At 46.0% G+C, this 18,762-nt stretch overlaps 1 protein-coding gene across 12 annotated transcripts in view; it reads left to right on the top strand.

The window, feature by feature from the left end:
- CAMTA1 (calmodulin binding transcription activator 1) overlaps window positions 1–18,762 on the top strand; it is a 619,127-nt gene that overhangs the window by 592,342 nt on the left and 8,023 nt on the right. For 8 of the 12 annotated variants that reach the window (XM_077312347.1, XM_077312336.1, XM_077312341.1 and 5 more), the window contains 12 exons: window positions 2,098–2,234; window positions 2,765–2,961; window positions 3,275–3,353; window positions 3,704–4,019; window positions 4,272–4,786; window positions 5,400–5,587; window positions 6,028–6,274; window positions 7,235–7,306; window positions 8,866–8,886; window positions 10,125–10,318; window positions 10,940–11,014; window positions 14,700–14,730. In XM_077312347.1, the coding sequence (XP_077168462.1) occupies window positions 2,098–2,234; window positions 2,765–2,961; window positions 3,275–3,353; window positions 3,704–4,019; window positions 4,272–4,786; window positions 5,400–5,587; window positions 6,028–6,274; window positions 7,235–7,306; window positions 8,866–8,886; window positions 10,125–10,318; window positions 10,940–11,014; window positions 14,700–14,730 (2,072 nt within the window). The other 4 variants (XM_077312339.1, XM_077312337.1, XM_077312340.1 and 1 more) reach the window with 3 other exon arrangements.

Here is an 18,762-nt window from a genome sequence, read left to right on the forward strand (position 1 = left end):
GAATGGAGCATCCCATAAAAGTAGAACATCTTGATGATGATGTCACACTAGATCAGCAGGGGATCTCTGAACCATACAGAGCAGCACCTGGATTCATCCACATTCTTGTCCATCTATAGACTGCACAACACGGTCAAGGGGATCTGGGTGCAGTGACTTGTATCCCATGCCAGAGATGTAGCTGCTTCCTGGACATTTTTAGTCAAGACTGCCCTACCCACCGGAGCCACTTGAGGAAAGGAATTTGTTCTCACCTGGGAACCCCTATTTTTAGTGGTTCTGATTTTGGTTTGTAAATGTTCCCCGTAAACCATTTTAAAATGCCACAAGGGCCGGGGCCTGGTTGGGTCCACAGCACTGTACTCTTATTACCCACTCACAACTTTTCAAGTGCTGAAACCACAGTAGGAAGGAGTGTGGCCATTATGGCACAGGGAAGGAGGAATAAGAAACCCTCCACCTGCCAGTGTGGCATTTTTTAAATCATTTTGAAATGCCGATGGTGTCTTTATGGCTGTCAGGAAAACACTCTCACATCTGGTGCGTCCATTATGTATTCCCAAACCCCGGATCTTTGGCTCATCATTTATACTTCTGTTTAGCAATGTTTTGCTCTAAGCTCCGGTTTCTATACATCTGGGTCTTCTCTCCCCCCTCCTCAGCCTTCCAGTAAAAGCAATGTTTCTTTAAACAGCCATTTGGGTTGAGTAACGCCTCCACAACTCAGTCAGTCTCTCTCTACTGTTTCAGTAAACCTACAGTAAATGTTTAAGGTGCCACAAGACATGTTTTTGTGTTGGCTGCAAACTGGCTTGCTTCATGCGCTTTCCCTTCTGGAAATAGGCTGCCTAAGGAGGTGGTGAGCTCCCCCTCACTGGCAGTCTTCAAGCAAAGGTTGGATACACACTTTTCTTGGATGCTTTAGGATGCTTAGGGCTGATCCTGCGTTGAGCAGGGGGTTGGACTAGATGGCCTGTATGGCCCCTTCCAACTCTATGATTCTGTTATTCTGATTCTGTAAGAATGTGTTGTGTCTCTCACAAGCTTCCCCATTGTAACTGTCAGTAAATCTTGTTATTCATTTGGTCCAGGGCTTGGAATAAGGCATACCTTGTTTCCCTTGTTCTTTGTGAATGATGCAGCCGTATTGTAGGGAAAGAGCAAACTCTTTTCTGCAGCCAGCGTTGCATTACTCTCTTTCATGTTTGGTCAAGATTTATTGGACAGCTAATCTTTTCCTCCTGATTCCTGGATGGGCTGTAAATAGCCTAAGATGTAGAAATCCATTGATGGGATCTGAACATGCTGTAAGGAAATAAGTTCCTTCTCAGCTCCCAGGAGTTAGAATGATATAGATTCCTCCAGTCCAAATGTCTGTGGGAGATATATGGCTAATGTTTATGAAGAAATCACAGGGCCCTTCAGGAGACACTTGATTTGGATTGGATCAGAATGGTTGGCCTGAGCAGGCTTCAGAGCACGAGTGAGGCTGGGAGGGTCCTCAGAAGCCTGGGGCAAAGGGCAGGAGATGGGCTTTCTGTGTTTTTACATGGCTGTCCTTCACCAAACAGGGTGACTTGCGAAAACAGTATTTGTATAAGAGAAGCAAGTGAATGTGCTCAGTTTGCATCATTCGCAGAAATTTAAAATGCAGCTCTTCTCTGTGTAATTTAGATTTTTGGCTGTACAACACTCCCAAAGGCTTCCTGAAGATCTCCTTCATCTAAGCCACAATGTGGGCCAAGGAGAGCTCTAGGTCCTTGGCAGTGTCTTGCTGAATATTGGGAAGCGTGGTTAAAGAAACTGTGTTTGAATTTCCTTTGACTGCACAGCAGAGTCCTCTAATTCAGAAGCCCTTCTGTTTACGTTTTGGAGGTCGAGATAAGGGAAGAAATCTTCTCCAAAACTATGTCTTCTCAGAAGCAAAACTGCAAGAACAGGAAGTGGGAAAGGACCAAATGCCTGATAACGAAGGCTTATTTCTGCAAACTTTCCTCACCCAACTGGTTCTCCTAGCTTGGGGATGCTTTTTTTGCGTTGCTGTCTGTGGGACACGCCTCTCTCACACGCATACGCCCTTTCTCTGTTTTGATGCAGATAACCAGTTCAGAATGTCTATCCTGGAACGGTTGGAGCAAATGGAACGAAGGATGGCTGAGATGACTGGGACTCAGCAGCACAAGCAAGGAGTAGGAGGAAGCAACGGCAGCGGCAATGGAGGTAGTCAAGCACAGGTACATGCTCTGGCTTTGCCCCTTACCCTTTCTGTCCCCAGATACCCTTTGGAAGCTGTTGACCTCTTGAGACATTTTGCCCAGTGTTTCTTAGGCTCTGGCCGGCTAAAGAAACTGCTGGTGAAGGCATAAATCTGGAGGGATTGAATCATGAGCTTTTTAGCAGCCTGGGGAAGAAACTGCTTAGTTCTAATCATGGCAGCCTGCCTTCACTTCCTCTCCTGTTTCTGAGCTTTGCCCATCTTTTGCCCAGCGTGATGTAGTGGTTAAGAGTGGCAGCTTCTAATCTGGCAAACTGAGTTTGGTTCTCTACTCCTCCACATGCAGCCAGCTGGGTGACCTTGGGCTCGTCACAGCCCTGATAGTGCTGTTCTCAAAAAGCCGCCCTGTCAAAGCTCTCTCAGCCTCACCTACCTCACAGGGTGTCTGCCGCGGGGAAATGAAGGGAAAGCGATAGTAAGCCACTTTGAGACTCCTTCGGGCAGTGGGAAGCAGAGTATAAAAATCAAGTCTTCTTCTTCTTCTTGCAGTGTGTCTCAGGGGCAGCCAGCTTGGGGAACTGTTTTGAGAGCCGTGTGGTGGTTGTGTGTGAGAAGATGATGAGCCGTGCCTGCTGGGCCAAATCCAAGCACCTCATCCACTCCAAGACTTTCCGGGGAATGACTCTCCTGCACTTAGCAGCCGCCCAAGGCTATGCTACCCTCATCCAGACCCTCCTCAAATGGCGGTAAGACCTGGAGACTGTGCAAAGACAGACTAGACCTCTTTCAGGGATGAAAGGAGGAATGCCCCAAGCCTGAATACAGAGAGTTGTTACACGCACCTTTTTTTATGCCCACAAATGAGGCATACTCTCACCTGAGATTTCTTAAGCATCCCCCGGGGATTTCCCCTTTGGAAAACTTTAAGGAGCAGTGTTGTGGTTCCTTGCTTTTCCCTTCTGCTGGAGATGGTCCACTCCCCACCCTTCTCCACCCACTGATTCCAGCTTGCCTCCAGCAGATAACCTGGAGTGATTCCCTTTCTTCTCCCCTCCCCAGCACGAAGCATGCTGACAGTATCGACCTGGAGCTGGAAGTTGACCCCTTGAATGTGGACCATTTCTCCTGCACTCCGCTGGTAAATAGTAGTGCCTTTTGAACCTTCAACTGGTTTGTGGGGACCACAGATTGGATGGCATGAGATTGATGTAATATATACATAGGTTTTGAATATACGGTTTGCTGCCATTTAGTCCTGGGGATGGAGCAGGCTACAAATTACATAACTACATCAATCCATTCAATGATGTGCAGTGCTTGGCCTTTGTGTGTGTGTGTGTGTGTGTACGTGTATTCTGCTGCCATCTGCATTCACAGGATTTGTAATACCTCCAAAATATGCCAAGCCTGAACACGGAACATTTAGAGAAAGAGCATGAAAAGATACAGTAGTAGCCCTTGCCTACTTAACCCTCTTTTTTTTTCCAGATGTGGGCATGCGCCTTGGGTCACATGGATGCAGCTGTGGTCCTGTACAAGTGGGACCGCCGTGCCATCTCTATCCCCGACTCCCTCGGGAGGTTGCCCCTCGCTATTGCCCGGTCCCGAGGCCATGTGAAACTGGCCGAGTGTCTTGAGCAGCTGCAACGGGAGGAGCAAGTCCAGCTCCAACAAGATCCCCGGATCCCCTCCCCTTCAAACGAGGAGCCCAGCAGTGAGACCTGGATCACTCAGTGGCACAGCGAGATTGTTGCCTCTCAAGAACCCCACAAAGGAGTCACCGTGATTTCCAATTGCAATACAGGTATCTTTAAAACAAACGCCAGAGCTGTTCCTGCCCCCCCCCCCTCCTCAGCTAAGCCTGTAAAGAAACATTCCGGGAACAGGTCTAACCCTTCATCCCCTGCTCCACATGGATTTGTTTTACACTGTGTGTAATACAAGGCCTGCACATTACAGGCATCGGCTCATGCACACGTATTCCTTTTGCCACATGAATGCTAGTCATGTATCACAGAAACAGTTCACTCCTGACTTCTGTATTTCTCTGTTCCAGAGTTGAGACGGCCTCGGTCTGAGCCCTCCAATTACTACAGCAGTGAGAGTCAGAAGGATTACCCAGCACCCAAAAAACACAAACTGAACCCTGAGTATTTCTCTGCTCGGCAAGAAAAGCTTCTTTCCACAGCGCTCAGCCTGGAGCAGCCGAGTGCCCGGAAGCTATGCTCCAGTGCTAAGCAATCCATCCCTGAGACAATCGGCCCCAGGCAGGGGTTGAGGGACTATGCCCGGGAGCTTGTCCCGGATGTGGCTGGGTACCGCAGTTCCAGTGGGCAGGCAGGGATCAAATGGAGCCCAAAGGAAGCTTATGGTGGTGTCTCTGCCGTGCAGATGACAGGCAGCCCTAAGGGGCTGGTTCTAGGGAAGGACTTGGGGGCCCAGCGGTTGCGTCAGCGGGAACAGATGAGCATGTTGATGATGGCGGACCGGGAGATGGCAGAAGCTGAACTGCTCTCCTTCCGGAACAGTTCAGAAAGCGAGGACTGCTTGCACCACATGGACGATCTGCAAGTAAGCTCCTTACCGCGGGTAGGGCTAGGATGGCATGCTTCATCTTAGTCAGCGCATGGAAGTCTGCTTTGTAAATAGCTTCCTGTGAGATGTTTCATTACACAAATCAAGGATGTTTTCTCTAGTTTTATTTTTGGAGTCCTGCTTTTTTGTCTATAAACTAGGCACAGACAACTTGCCACGTGGAGAGATTAGGTGTACGGAATAATTTGAAGGAGCCTGTATATGTGGCAACCAGCACTTTGGGCCCAAACTGAGCTGAACTTTTAGTAGTCGAAAAACACTAATTTTTAATCAGACTACTTTGCTCTTAGTCCCCGCCCCCAAAGGTCTTCTACAAATTTAAAGAACAGTTAATTCCAACAGTTGACTTAGTTTATGTTTAACTGAGTTAACTATTTCAGCTTCCCTCTGTATTCACCAGGCCTGATCATGAACACTGAAACTTTTAGCTTAATCCTCCACAAAAGGATTATATATTTGCCTCAAGACACCTTTGGCTTTGCCTCACTTTAATGGGAGCCAAACCTTGGTCAGGAATACTCCAGTGGCTGTAGAATTCCTTTTGTGGGGAAGAGAGACCTCCCTTAACTTCTGCCTCCTTTCCTTGCAGGTGACCATGATGACGCTGGCAGAGCACATAATTGAAGCCACACCAGAGAGGATCAAGCGGGAAAACTTTGTGCCAATGGAGACGCCACTGGTAGAGAGGACGGAGAGTGCTGCTATTAGCACCTCAATGAGCTGGCTGGCCAGTTACCTTGCGGATGTTGACCATTTACCAAGTGCTGCTCAAATAAGGTCTGTGATATTCATTTGCCGGGACAGATTGAGTTTCTGTTTCTCCTGGGGCAAGCTCTGAGAAAAAAAAAATGCTTCTTCTGATTTTTAGCTGGGCTTAATAGATTCCGTGGTGGGCACCTACTGGCTAGTGCTCCTGCCGTCACCAACATACAAAGTACAATAGTTTTGCTGTTAAAATATTATTTTGGGAAAGCTGACAGATAAGTATATAGATGAAGATACCTGGCATAGAACTGTAAATGAAAATGTATTGATAGCCATATATAAAGCATCTTGCCAAATCAGTGCTACGTTTCCTGGTAGCATCTTGCATTCTCAGTGTGGGAGAAACACCTGTCTTGATTGCTCTTAGGCCATGTCTATCTTTGGCCAGTTCTCTCACAGAACATGAAGTGATCAATCGGTGTGACACTTCTCTATCCTTGTCCTCATTGCAGAAGTTTGTATAGTGGAACCCTGACTCCTTCTTCCAACACCAGCCTGAGCCCTGCAAGCTCACCAGTCAACGAAATGGCTTTTGAAAAGCCCAGCCTCCCTTCGGCAACTGACTGGTCGGAATTCCTAAGCGCCTCCACCAGTGAGAAGGTTGAAAATGAGTTTGCACAGCTGACCCTCTCCGACCACGAGCAGAGAGAACTCTACGAAGCTGCCAAACTTGTCCAGACAGTCTTCAGGAAATATAAGGTCAGGAGCAAGAAGACCTCATCAGTGTATATGTAAAGTAAGGAATATTTGTCCCAGTCCTCATCATTTTACATTTACATAGAACCACAGATGCTACATAATCATCATCTACTTGTCCAGTTGAGAAAGACCCTTCAGAAGCTCTTTACACTCTGCTTTCATTTTCACCATCATGTCATCTCCAAATTTGGGCACTTGTGGCTCACTCCCCAATTCCAGATAATTTATGAACAGATTAAATAGCACTGGTCACAGTACTGTTCCCTATAGGATTCCACGGTTCTCTGCATTGCAAGAGCTCTTACCCTGATTCAGGAGCCTTTAGTGAGGGTTTCTATCAAAAGCATTTTGAGAGTCCAAGATTGATATAATGGTAATCGTCTCCAAAAACTCTCAAAGGTTCATGAGACGGGACACCCCTTTTTCAGAAGCTATGCTGATTCTAACACTGATGTCTTGTATGCATTTAATAATTCTAACTTTAAAGCTTCCATCATTCTATGTGGAAAAGACATCAGGTTTAACTATCTTCGATCTCTCCTGGATCCCTTTTTTAATATCGGCCTTTTGTTTTGTCTTGGGAAGGGCGATCAATTTTAGAAGAAGAACTAGGGTTTTTATATCTCGCTTTTTACTACCCGAAGGTGTCTCAAAGCAACTTGCAATCACTTTCGCTTCCTCTCCCCACAACAGATACCCTGTGAGGTAGGTTAGGCTGAGAGAGCTCTGAGAGAACTGTGAGTGGCCCAAGATCACCCAGCTGGTTAGAGACCGCTGCTCTTAACCACTACACCATTACATCATATGTTAGGAGATCAGCAATTTCACACTTGACTTCTGTAAGAACACACAATCACACAGCTTCCAAATCCAGAGACTTGTTAGTTTTTAATTTGCACAGTAGCCCTAGCTGAGACCAATCTAAAATTCTCTCCATTATAGTTCTTTTTTCCTTTACAGGGACGGCCCCTCCGGGAGCAACAGGAAGTGGCCGCTGCTGTCATTCAGCGTTGTTACCGAAAATACAAGCAGGTGAGCTGAGGATCGCTGTAGTGTGGAAGCAGAGGGTAACTATTGTGGGTCTATTCCATTCACTCCTGAAGGAATTACTCTTGGTTCCTTGGTTTCTGTTTCAGTGGAGCAGCACAGCCCTTCTGTGGGATATCCAGAACAGCCTAGAGTAGACATACATTCCTAGATGGCTCCACTTCAGACTGTAGGCAGGGGAAGCAATCACATGGCTTTAATTCTTCCCCACACAAGGCAACTTGGTACTCTTGCAATGCAATCCTATGTGGTTACTCCAGTCTATTCATTGGGCTTAGACTGGAGTAACTCTGCACTGGACTGCACTGTTGGGTAACTAGATATCAAAGAGGAGAATTCTGGCCCAGTTTTCTCATTCACATGGATACATCTCTGGATTTAAGGATATTTTTTCCCTGCGGGGGAAACATTACATCATGTCATCCTCCACCTGCAGTCTGAAACGGTACACTGAGAACAGTTCTACCATGTGACGAGTTATTTCTCTGCAGACTCCCGTATTTTGGTGTGCTTGGACAGGAGCACAGATGTTGTGGTGTAGCTCCGTATTTATTCAAGACCACCATGTGAATGCATGCTCGGATGTAGGCACTGGTCTCCTGGCTTCTACTTCCATCTGCTGTTCTTGTTGCTCTGTTGGAGGCCTCTCCCAAGGCCCCCTATGTTTTGGGTTGAAGCTTGTGTGATACAAGAGTTTTGCTTAGAAAGGGAGGGAGCTCTGAAATGCCCTGTGTGATACTTTGCACCCTAGCCTCAAGTCAGCAACTAGTTTTGCCAAAGGACCACCCAGTGGAAAGGATGAGAAACCATGGGCCTCTGGCTCATTTGCAAGATTATTGCTACAGGTTATGTTGTTGCTGTCACTTGGCTTTAATTATGAGGTGCTGCAAGGGCTGCTGGTGGGCTAAAAGACTGGATTTTAGTATAGCAGATTATTTATACCCCATCTCTGTCCAACACATACTCATATATACATATCTGAGCTGGCTGGGGAGAAGGCAGCCCTTCTCAGACAGCACAGAGTGCCTTGAGGGGTTCTCTGTTTACATGTAATGAGAGCTCCTGGTTTTCCTGTGAGCTTCTTATCTAGTGAACAGCAGTTGCTTGCTAAATTTCATTATGAATGTGAAAATCAGGCTTGGTCTGAACTCTTCTGAGGTGTGAGTCAATGGAGGTGATTGTTTTCACAGATGTCAACTTCCCTTGCAGCAGACCATATGTCCAATGCAATGTGCATTCCCTTTCCCGTGCCTGGAATCCAAGTTTTAGGCAGTGTTTTCAACTGCAGAAGAAACTCCTCTGTGCCATTTGAAGCACCGACCTCCCAAAGACTGGAAGGTGAAGCACTGAAGTCCGAGAGCTTCACCTGGTCAAAAGTTGCCATCCTCGGCAACGTAGAATCCCCAGTGTGTGATTGCTCTTGGAAAATTCCCTTGAGAGTCGACCTGAGACCTGCAAGAGGAGCAGGCAGCCTTCTCTCGCTCTTTTGCCGGTGACCACTTCAGTTGAACGTTAATCTTGTATTTTCTGTTTCTCCCCCCAAGCTTACTTGGATAGCCTTGAAGGTAATGAATGCAATACACACCATCTGGGCTCACCAGCTTTTCACATTCATTGCAAACCAGGGAAATCCTTGCGTTTTGCTAGAAAACGATTTGATCATTGCATCCCGCATTGGACGGTGCATGCCAGCAATGCTGCTTTGTTTGGAATGCAAGCCTGGACTGTAGGCAGGCAACGAGTCTGGAGCATAGGCTTGGAGCCAGGAGTCTTTCTCAGGAGGGGCATCACAAATCCATGCAAAACCACCAAAAACACAAATGGTCTACTATGTTAAACTGTAATTAAACTGTAAATGTAACTTTTAATAATAATGTTTTAAAGTCTCCCGAGGGCCTACCACCCAGTCTAGTAGTATCTTGGCCTAGAAGGTGGGGACAGCTGGATAGAATCCTTCTCCAGGGGGCGGGGATAGCTATGAGTCTGAGGTTTTCTCACTGTCACCCTTCAGCTACTGCTATTTTTTCCCCCTGGGCATTGGGGTCCTGGGGGTTCTTCTAAAGCTCAGCCAGCCATTCAGTCTGTTCTGTAATTTATACAGCTCCCAGATTCTCTGGTTTAACAGATTTGGGCATTGGACTGCTGTTTTCACACATTGTGGGCTTCCTTTATGGTGCAGTTTTCATGTAAAGGTTCTCTTACGGAATTTCATCATTCAAATATAATTTTTTCCAAGTGTTTATGGTTAAGTAATCTTTCAAACAGGCCTCTTCAGATTCTTAAACAAGACTACTTCTCTGCCAGCAACCAGAATCTGCTTCAGCAATCACATCGAAATTTGGTTAATATTCGGACCTAGCTAGCATCCCCTCCATTTCCAAACTGACCAGGGAAACTATGAACTGGTTCACATGTCCAGGCTTATTACTTGGTAACTTGAACATCAAGTGATGACTTACATTAGATCTCTGAAGCCTGAGGCAGAACTTGCCTATCTCTGCAACTGAGCCAGTGGTGAACATGCATATATGAATCAGCTCCCTCTGAATTTCCCAAGGTGACAAAGCACAAAGGGAAGCAATGGGGAAGGGAAGAATAAAGTTTTGTTTGCCTCTTTCCTGTATTGTTCTGATTCCCAAAGGAATAACTCCTTCCAACCGTTCTTGCAATGAGAACCACTCCCCCAGCCCTGCAAGCACCATTTGGTCTCTGGCTGAGATAGCAGTTCTGTGTCTTGCTTTTGGGAAACCCACAAGCTTCCAGAGGGCTTCAGCCTCCCTCTCCATTATCTCTTCTCCTGCAGTATGCACTTTATAAGAAGATGATTCAAGCTGCCATCCTGATCCAGAGCAAATTCCGAAGCTATTATGAGCAGAAGAAATTCCAGCAGAGCAGGCGAGCCGCTGTGCTGATCCAGCAGTTCTACCGCAGTTACAAAGAATGTGGCAAGAGGAGGCAAAGTCGCAGGACGGCTGCCCTCGTGCAGCAAAAGCTCAGGTGGGTCCACTCGGAGAAGAATCTGCCAGGGCTACCCAAGCCCCAGGCAAGTAATGGGGCAGTCACAAGGGGGGGGGGTGCAAAGGGAGAGAGCATGGCCCTTTTCCCTGGGTCATTTTGCCTTCCCAGCCCACCCCATGCTATTCCTATTATCTCTGTCCAAACAATGCACTCTTTTATTTTCTACAAACTTAAAAAAAATGTTTAACCTCACACACACACACATATCCCAGATGGCAAAAACTCAGAGTAGCACAGGGTACAACAATTTGCAGCACACTTTCTCTCTCTGTAACTTTTTGGGCAAGTTCACAATTTTGCTAGTAGAAAACAAGGGCATTTATATTTCTAAATTCCGTCAGGATGCTAAATAGTACAATTTGATATCCTCACCAAGATATCAAACATGTATTTTATGTTGTAAAAGCAGTAAAATAAATTTAGATGATATGCAAGTATTGCATATATTTTAATTCCCCCCCAAAAAAAAAGTTGCACCCCCCCAAGCTATTTTGTGGCTCTAAAATGCCCAGAAATGTTACATCGTCAGACTTTCAGTGGTCCCATTGTTGTTGTGTCTGTGACCCTGACACTCTCCTTTTTCTCTTTTTCTTTCCATAGAAGCAGCTTGCTCACCAAGAAGCAGGACCAAGCTGCTCGCAAAATCATGCGGTTTTTACGACGCTGCCGCCACAGGTAAGGCATCACCTCCAGTCAAGCTCCCCCCTAGTGCTTGGGAAAACTCCTAGTGATGGATTTCACTTGGAAATCTAATAGCTGTAGTGCTCATTTGGGTGTGACTGCAAACAGTTCTAAGGAACAAAATTCTGAGGTGCAGCAGAACAAGGGCTTGGGTAGGAGGAGACAGAACAAGAACATCGCTTGCTGCCTTCTCTTGAACACTGACTTTAGGGAGCCCTTCAGGATGGGACATCAGTGGACAAGCCTTGGCATGCTTTGCCCACAGCCGTTACCCTAAGGTCAAAACATGTCTCATGGCAATACTTTGGAGTCAGGTGGATCATTGGATCCACCTTCTTTTGTACTTCATGTGGGCTACCAGCTGTTGAAAGATCAGCTGCAGCAGTAAACAGTTGTTTTCTGGTGGCACGGAGACTAGTCAGTATGCACCTGCACCCTGCTTTTCTGTGACATGCTGTGTTTTCTCTATCGAACATATTCAGCCGTACATCTTATTTCACTTCCCCCAAGCAAAGCAACAGGACAAGACATCCAGAAACAGGCCTTGAGCTATTTTGCAGCTTGCTGCAGTGTTTCATGGCACTCACTAAGTGTCCTTGGTCTAGTCATATCCTTTCAGCTTAAGTTATCTCACAAGATTGTCTTGAAGATAAAATACGGAAGGGAGACCCATAAAGCCCCACTGTGCCCCCTTGAAGGCAGAGTAACATAAAATGTGTTCAATAAAGAGAGAATATTTACATTTAGCATTCACAAATGCTAAGCTTCCCCACCCCATCACACACTCACGTTCACAAATGCAAGCTGGAATTCTCTCATCTCATTATGCACAACGTGAGACCTCTCTGAGGAAGGAAAGTGCCAAGGCTCAATGCAGAAAGTTGTGGCAGACGGAAGTTGAAGTCTGGGGATTGAACATGCCTAAAGGGGCAAGGGCTTATGCCCCAGAGAGCATTAAGATCCAGCCAGCAGAACCTGCTTAGGATCCCCGCTGCCAAAAAGATCAGATTGGCCTCAATCAGAGCCAGGGCCTTTTCAGCCCTGGCCCCGGCATAGTGGCATGCTCTGCCAACTGAAATCAGAGCCATGCAGGATTTCAGACAATTGCTGAGGCCAGCTTCCTGTTCAGCAGACATTTTAAAGAAATGCTGTCATTGCCGCAGGTTTCTTATTGGCTGCGGAGCAAGACTTTATCCTCAGTTGTTAATCCCATCCCCTGAGACGTATCAACTTCTGGCCCTGTGCCGACAATTAGGGTTGCAAACCCTAAACATTTTGGAGCCTGGGGACACCACAGCTGCCCCCAGGGTAGTGCTGAACTTGGACACAACATGGTGGTTGTATCTACCCAGGCCCAAACATGTCTGTTCTTGAGCCTTCCGTTTTGATCAGGATGGCTTGGTGTGTGTGCACGTACAAGGGGAACATGGTTTCTTTTATGCTGGTTTATGAAGTTTCTGTGGCATGGGTACAGACACTGCGCTGGCTCTTTTTACAAGCCATGACTTGCCAAGTGTAGTGCAAAAGCCATTCTGACTGCATGGGGGAGGGGGGACTGAATTATGCTCTTAAGCATTATACTAGCTCTTTTCAGCTATGTTTTAATTGTTATAGCCAAGTAGTAGGCACATTTGTGTAGGTAATGCACACATTTACCAAGAGGGAAGTTTATATTTGACATCACAATTTAAATAAGCTGTGTGATTTATCTAAATCAGTTACTTAAGTCACATATTGCAGTTCCTTGATAAATCAGACAACTGTGGGTTGCGAACACGGGTTACAAAGGATCAACCGTGATTTGCTTAGGGGTACACAGCATATGAAATCATGGTTAGCTTTAAGAAACAAGAGAAGGAATTCCTCCCAAGGGGGGGAAGAGGAGAGGGAGGATGGTTCCTCATCCTGACCTCTATGTGGGGAACAAAAAAAGAATCCTGCTGGATCAGACCAAAGGATCAGACCATCTAGCCCTGCTGGATCAGACCATCTAGCCCAGCATTCTGTTTTCAGCAGAGGTCAAACAGATATTTGAAGGAGGCAGGTCACAAAGGCAAGCATCCCAGCTGTTCTGTATCAGCTGCCTCTAACAGCCTTCAGAAGAATGGGAAAGTGAAAGCTGCCACTTTTCCCCACCCTCTGCTTCCTGTTGTTTTATCCAGTTATTTATATTACAAATCCGCCATCTCTTCCTATAATTACTGTTACGCAGAAGCCTTTGAAAGGGGCTTTGTGCAAAAGATTTTTGGAAGTCTAAGATCTACATGTTTGTGAACTTCCTGGGCACCACTGCTGCCTCTGCACCAGACCCTTGGAGTCTGACTTCATTCTCCCCTACACACACACTCACAGTAGAAAAAACAAATTGTACCGATACAATGAGGACAACCATAGTGTGGGCAAGGTGAAGGGGTGCCCTTTCAGGCTCAGGACAACCCCTGGCTTTGTGAATATTGTGTTTTGTTTCTGTTAGTGTAAGCCAGTTTGTTAGGCTGCACCACTGCCAATTTGGGTGACCCTTAGATTTAACTATTGATGTCCCCTAGCATCCTGTGTAGTTTAGGAACTAAATAATCATCAGCACCCCTAATAGCAGCCCTGTTGGTTGCATGCAGCTACCTGTAGGGGAGCAAAAGCAAGGTAGGGCGTAAGGTTTAGAATCTCCAGATATGTAGAAAATGTGAGGCACCCCCCACAAAGTACCCTGATAAGGACTGAGCATGATCATTGCCCTCTAAAATCTATATTGTTGGGGGTCATTAAGCCTCATTAAAAAAAAGAGATATTAAATGTTTTTCTGGAACACCAAAGGGCACAGACAACCCTAGAATATAGGAAATGGAGAGGCGACGTTCATAATTAGTTATCCTAACCACAGTTCCTCACAGCCCCCAACATGTAATGGCTTACTGTATCTTTGCACAAATGGTCTCAGAGTCCACTGGTGCATGTTGGGAAAGAGAAGGAAATGGGAGGGCACCCTGTGGAAAAGCAGAATGTGGCCTCTGGGATTAAGTGGCATAGTGATTATGTTTAAAATTTGCACCCAGCTATCCTTGATTTAGTTATTCTCTGTCAGCCTGGCCTACCTCATCTAGTTGTTGTAAGGACAAAACAGGGTATGGAAAGAACCATGTATATTATCTTGAACTCCTTGGAGCAAGGATGAAATAAAAACATACAGGATTCATTGGAGTTTGGAGGTCCCTTGCGAGGCTAAAGGTTTTGTTGAAGCAGGGCAACACAGACTTCAGATTTTGACCACTGCTTGTAGTTACTTAACTCAATTTCTAATGCTCTGTAGCCCTTGGGCCATCATTAAAGAATCACATTTTTTCAGCCCAATCTGTACTTTTCGCATAACTCTTCTCCTTAGCTAGCAGACCCTGTTTCGGTCTCATGGGTCACCTCAAAGTGATACCTCTTCCCCCCCAGCCAAGTAGTTTTGATTTAAATTTTGCTCTTTGCCGTATATTACTACTAGACAATGCACATGGGCACCTTGGTGTCTGCAAAAGGAAGGGCGGTGAAGCTTGATTCCTTCTCTCCCCACCTCACCTGCCTGCCCTTCTCCCAGCCAGACGAGTCCTCTGCCTCTGTTGATCTGAAGCTGTTGAATACGGTCTCTATTACGGTCTGTGTGCTAATAGCTCTTTGCTATTGTTTTGCTCATCTGAAGCCCTCTGGTGGACCATAGGCGGTACAAAAGGGTGAGTTTAGTTGCCTGCTGGCCCGTTTCTCTTCCATTTGAAATATATCTATATATATATATATAGCTAGCTCTCTCTATATATAGATGTATATATCTACTTTTTTGCTTTCTGCTTGCTTGCATGGGGCTGCAGCTGAGAGAATGCCAATAAGTTTCACATCCATTGAATTCTCTCTGAGACTAGAATACAGTGCAAACTAACTCTGTTGCGGTTACTAACACTGCCGCGTTGTACAGTCTATAGTAGCTGTTACAGGTGCATGAATCGGGAGGGAGGGGGAGGAACAACGGGGTAGGCCTATCCATTCATCATGGAGCATGCTGACAAATGTGGGGGGGGGGGGGCAGAAATCTTTGACTGTTCTTCCCCCACCCCAGTCGATTCAGAGCTTTACTGAGTCTCTGCCTGGCACTCCGATACCAGGAGAATGTCTGCTTTTCTCCACTATGCAAAAAAAGTGTCTGGCGACAGAGTCTTGGCACATTTCTAAGTATTGGTTTCTATATTTTTAAAAGTGTTTTCCCATCTATGGCTGAATAACTGAAATGAGCATTCCCTGTGATTCGTTTAGGAGGCACCTGCTGCGCGGGACTCCTGGGTATGAACCAGGACCAAACATGCAGTATTCCATGCACACGCAGCTCCAACGTGTCCCCCCCGGGGCCATTTTGACTCTAAGAAACAGTGGAGGGGGGTAGAAGCCTCTCTTCCCCCACACGGTGGTTACGAGCCAAATCAAGCTTCTGCAGTGCTTTAAAATACCGTTCCCTGCAGCTGCAGTGTGGCTTTCAGGGAAAGTGATCCAGGGCAGGTTCTCTGGACCTGTTAACTTAGCGTGTTGTTTGGCCTCAGAGAGCAATTGGGGACTTTCCGTGCTCAGGATACCTTGTCCTCCCTTAGGATTGCCGTATTTTGAAAAGCAAAAAAGGGGATATATTTCCCGAATGACTTCAAAGATGGGATCACTATGACAGATCTCATTTTAAATGACCCTATTATTTAAACTGTGAGAACTGCTATGAACTAGGAATATTCCTAGCCTTCCAACACAAAAGAAAGGGACATGTACTCTAAAAAGAGGACATCTGGTAACCATCCCTCTCCAGAAACCGAAGGGAATAGGATGGAGGGGGCAACATCAGCAATTATGATTGACAGGCTGCACAACGCCTCTGGATTTTTCCAGGCCAGAGATACCTACTACTTCAGTGTGGTCTTGCTTGGCCCCCCAGCTCATTATGATCAAGGTCCAGCCATTGGGACTCCAAACAAAGTATTTTACAGGTCTGGAGTCCTGGCCTAGTCCTGACAAATAAATATGTACACATGCACACAGAATTTGTGTGTGCCTATTGCCTCTATGGTCTTTACTGGGCTGGCATCCTGTTCAGTTCATGATCTTTGCTAGTTGGCAGATATACAATGCCTGAAGGGACCAGGTACTGAGGGCTGCCTGGGAAATGGGTGGGACAGCATGCTGTTGGCAAACTCACTCATGAAATTAGGGAGGAGCCATAGCTAACTGGGACACCACCGACTTTATAGTTCAATCCCTAGCAGGATCGCAAGCATTCCAAAGCACACATCTTCTCACACAGTCATCAAGAGGATCTCATCACGTCCCTAGCCAGATATGCACAGCTTGAAGAAGTCAAGATTATTGAATAAAGGTGTTTCTGACTGAGCTCTATATGTGGCCCAATTCACCCATACTACCACTACCACCATTGGCTTCATAGCAAAGAAAAATCCTAGCTAGTTGTAGAAACATTACAGAGACATCCAAGACCACGCCTGCCTGGAATAAGCCTTCTAGTTCTGTTGGGATAAATAAGTTTGTGACTATACTTTCATAGCATGTCTATACTGAAGATGTAAAGCTGTTCTGTCTGTCTTGAGAACCTGGGAGTTGGAGTTCTGGGGCTGGTAATTAGAGAGAGGAGATTTTCTCAGCACTGCCCCCTAACTACACGATTCTTAAGATGGGTCTGATTCTGCCGTAAGAACTCTGATTCAGACATGTGCTTAACAGGGAGAAGATGCTCATGTTTTCCCTGGCACCATTTTCCTCACTCTCAACCACCCTAGGGAATGCTGTTTTTTCTTGTTGGTGAAGCTTTTGTGAACCCCATCAGTAGATGTGGCAACCCCAGCGGGCCAAATACTGTATTATCTGAAGTTGAGGAAAATGGGGGGTGGGGGCTGAAGCCCCTTTTCCTTGCATGCCACAATCTCAATCAAATCATGTCTGCGAGTTGAGTTCCCAGTGAGGAACTGCAAGCACATGTGGCTTGCATGGATCTGGAGCCCTGTGTTGTAGTGCCCAGGGTTTATGATGGGAAGCTGTAAGTTCAATTAGTCTAAAAGAGATGCAGGTTTGTAGTGTGGAAGTGCCTTTATTAAATCCAAAGCACTGTGGGGTTAACAGTAAGGGCAACCTAGTATTAAGCGGGGATTTGTTTTTTGCATCAATCCCAGTTCCTTGCTGATGTTATTCTGATTAGGCTATTTGAATTGACCAGAGATGCTGACATGATAAGAAGAGGTTCTTCACCCTCCTTTGTCACTAGAGATGGACAGACTTTTTGACTCAAGTTCGGGGGCAGAGGGCAACATTGATCTGTGAGGCTCTTGGTAGTCCAGCAAATTGATAAGTTGGGGAGAGGGGGGGAAGTTTGACCAGATACTGGATGCAGATCTGGCTGCTAGAAGCGATGATGACATAAACCATGCCTATTGTCTTTTCCGAAACCACTGGCCCCAACAGCGCTGCTAATCCCTCCAAGGATCACCTTGATTGCCTGGTCCTGCCACTCAGCATCTATCAGGGGCTTCCTCCCCTGCATTAGCGTGTCAGTTTGCTTCAGGTTTTTCCAGGTATCCTTCGCCATTGAGGCAAATGACTCCCCAGGGCACTTTCAGTTTGGGAGACTGGGAGAGGGGCACCACAAAACTGTCATGATCTGAATTGTTCTTCCATGAGAATGTAATAATCTGCTGAGAACTCCCAGTGCCTGAAACAGTGTATTATCTACAAGCGTAACAATACAATACACAGTCCTCAAACCAATCAGATTGTCAGTGAGGTGTGCACTTACAAAGTCTCCTTGGGGAATTCATTTCCCAGGCCAATTTGAACTGATATCACAGTGTGGATAGAACAGATTTATGCTTTCTCCCATCCCATTTTTCTAGACCTGAAATAGCCCTGAGGCACTATTTACTCCATTCAGGACATGTTTGTATGCCCCATCAGTAAATATGGAGCCCCCAGGAAGACAAATAGCAGACCCTGAGAGCTGTTTCTAGTTGGAAAAATGGCAAGAGGGTAAAAGGTATAATAAGATCCTTCTCCCTGCACATCATAGTCCCAATCCAAATCAGGCCACCTGTGCCTGGGAAATAAGTTCCCGGCAGGGATCTCACAGATGCATGTCTGATCAGTTGGATCTGGAGATCTGTCTTTAGGCCGGGTCACAAAGGGAGGTAGAGTAGCTTCTGCCTGCTATCAAGTCCATGCAAGGGAGTCTTTTGCCCCCTTCATTTCCTAGCTCTGGAATGGTTTCAAGTACCTTCCAGCCATCAAAGTTAGCAAGACAGTTGAACCACTATGAAAATAAGTCTCTGACTATGATCTTGCTACTCAATCAAGCTGGCAGACTTCTTTCAAAGAGTTTGAAGCCTTCTCAAGTGTGAGAATTAAAACCCTCTTTGAAAATATGCATTCAAGAATCCAACAGAGTCTTTCAGTAGTATTACAGATATGCAGAAAGGCTGGAAGTGATCACTTTGATATCACTGGCAATGAAGGACTGTTTTATACCTAAAATAGCAGTAAATAATGGTATTGTCACTGACAGAGTTATGGTCACCTATACAACATCTGACTTGGCTGCCTTCAGTGTTTACTCTCAAAACATTGTAGGTATATTAACAGGTCCCTTTGGAAAGGCCTGCAGGACCTCCTCAAAAAGAATTATTCATACTTGCCCACTGCAAAGGCAGCAGCCAATAGAGTTTTACAAGCCA

Source organism: Paroedura picta, chromosome 15, assembly GCF_049243985.1.
Source record: "Paroedura picta isolate Pp20150507F chromosome 15, Ppicta_v3.0, whole genome shotgun sequence".
Lineage (NCBI taxonomy): Eukaryota > Metazoa > Chordata > Lepidosauria > Squamata > Gekkonidae > Paroedura > Paroedura picta.